Source organism: Mus pahari, chromosome 5, assembly GCF_900095145.1.
Source record: "Mus pahari chromosome 5, PAHARI_EIJ_v1.1, whole genome shotgun sequence".
In the NCBI taxonomy this organism is placed as follows: domain Eukaryota; kingdom Metazoa; phylum Chordata; class Mammalia; order Rodentia; family Muridae; genus Mus; species Mus pahari.
In genome coordinates, this window is record NC_034594.1 from 126,696,508 (window position 1) to 126,698,810 (window position 2,303).

Genomic DNA, 2,303 nt, shown 5'->3' on the forward strand with positions numbered 1-2,303 from the left:
ACACACAGAGAGAGAGAGAGAGAGAGAGAGAGAGAGAGAGAGAGAGAGAGAGAGAGGAGATTGTTGAGCTAGGATCAGTTGAGCAAGTCCTCTTAGCTAAACCCCACTCAGGAGGCTGAGGCAAGAAGGTTCAAGTTTGAGCTCTGCTTGCGCTATAGATTGACATTAGGCCAGCAATAAATTACAAAGGGGCCGGGGCGGGAAAGATGGGGACATACCTCAGTGGCAAAGCACTTGTATGGTATACCAGGGGGGTTGGGTTCAATGCCCAGTACCCAAAAATGGTAACATTTTGTTCTTACATGAATATTACAAAAGAAATAAAAATGGCCATAGAGTCCTTTTTTTTTTTTTTTTTTTTTTTTTTAAACCAGGATGGCACCTTATTCTAGGGTGTTCTTTATTTTGAGAAGTCTTTCCAGAAGGGCATCATTGTCATTCCAGCAGAAGGGACTGCTTCCAGAGTTAAGACAATTGATGAAAAACTTCTTCAAATAAAAGCGACTACTGGAAATCTAGGCTATAAATACCTGTTATTTCCTCCTGGCCCAATGTGGCGACTTGCCTTATATGTGTGGACCGGAAGCACTGCTTGGCAGTACATGTGACATTGATTAATAAGAGGAAAGACTGGGCTAAGCCATTAGATACATTGGCAGAAAAGTTATAATCAACCTCAATTAAAGCCTACAACCTGGGTCAGTGAGGTGATTTAGCAAGTAAATGCAACTGTTACAAAGCTTCATAGGCTAAAGGTCATCTCCAGGATCCACACCCACAAGGTGTTGTTGTTGTTGTTGTTGTTAGTGGTGGTGGTGGTGGTGGTGTGTGTGTTCATATCATATTGGGCTAGAAAAATGGCTTATCAGGTAAAAAGTGCCACCAAGGCTGACCTCAAGTCCTTTGACTTCCATATTCTTGCAAATTGTCCTTTGATCTACAAAAGAGAGAGAGAGAGAGACAGACAGACACAGAGAGACAGACAGACAGACACAGAGAGACAGACAGACAGACAGACAGACACAGACACACAAATAGATGTAATTAATTTTTTTTTAAAATCCAATTTGGTAGGCAAATTTCAAAGTAAAAAATGAACAGACTAAAACACCAAATACAGGTCTTCAAAGATTTTTCTGAGAGACAGAGAACATTATCCATGCAGCAGGGTGTAGTACAGACTGGATTTCTGTTGGATATTTCTCTGATAGTGGTAAAGGCTTGGCCTGAGACATTCCCATTCCCATCCAGTTTGTCTTACGACTGCCTGCGTCTTCTGTCTGGTGTGGACTCAGCTTAGGGTATAGAAGTATATAGTGCCTATTACCTTGGCTTACTCACAGACTTGGAGTTCAGCCAACTTGGCATTAGTGGAAAGGCAGTAAACTCTGAGGGTTTAATCGGAACTGACCACTGTTGTCACTATGGGATTTAAACATTTCTCCCTGATACCGCATGCTGGCCCATGGACAAGAAACATGGCTTGCTCCTAGAGTAGCTGTGTGTCATTAGGTGTGGAGGAGCAACAGGCTTGCCTAGTGAGGATGCTGACAAATTGCTATTGTGTCTCCTTCATCTGCAATCTTTGATCTTAAGCATCTTCCTATCTGTCTTTTCTCCCATTTCTTTCTGCACCCACAGATGGGGTAGCTGCCTTCCGTGCCTTCTTGAAGACGGAGTTCAGCGAGGAGAACCTGGAGTTCTGGCTGGCCTGCGAGGAGTTCAAGAAGACCAGGTCAACTGCAAAGCTCGTCACCAAGGCCCACAGGATCTTTGAGGAGTTTGTGGATGTGCAGGCTCCACGGGAGGTGAGTTTGTCAGGACAGTTATCTCCTGTGGTCTTGGGGGGGGGTGGCTGAGCCATGCTCTGGGATTTCTTCCTGTTCCAATGGGCCTCCTAACTCTGTTGAGTTGGATCCTGATGAGAAAGGGGTAGCTTTTAAGGAGTGGAAGCCAAGAGTTTGCACAAAAGGCCCTATATTAGGAGTGGTTTTGCTGTCTGCCTGACATGTGTTACCCAGGATGTGGTTTTTGCCCCAGTGATTTTGCAAGAGTAGGTACCATGGAGTGCATATCTATTTTCCCGTTGAAGGCAGCACTGGGGCCTCTGAGATGACTCACTGGGTAAAGGCACCTGCTGCCAAGCCTGATGACCCGAGTTTGATCTCTGAGACCCACATGGTGCAGAGAGAGAATTGACTCCTGAAACTTGTCTTCTGACCTACACACACACACACACACGCACACACACACACACAAACACACACACACACACACACGCACGCACGCACACACACGCACAC

General features: G+C 45.3%; 1 protein-coding gene across 2 annotated transcripts in view; it reads left to right on the top strand.

The window, feature by feature from the left end:
* Positions 1-2,303, top strand: part of Rgs8 (regulator of G protein signaling 8) — a 40,464-nt gene that overhangs the window by 35,512 nt on the left and 2,649 nt on the right. For both annotated transcript variants that reach the window (XM_021198083.2, XM_029538788.1), the window contains one exon: positions 1,642-1,808. In XM_021198083.2, the coding sequence (XP_021053742.1) occupies positions 1,642-1,808 (167 nt within the window). The remainder of the gene's footprint in view (positions 1-1,641; positions 1,809-2,303) is intronic.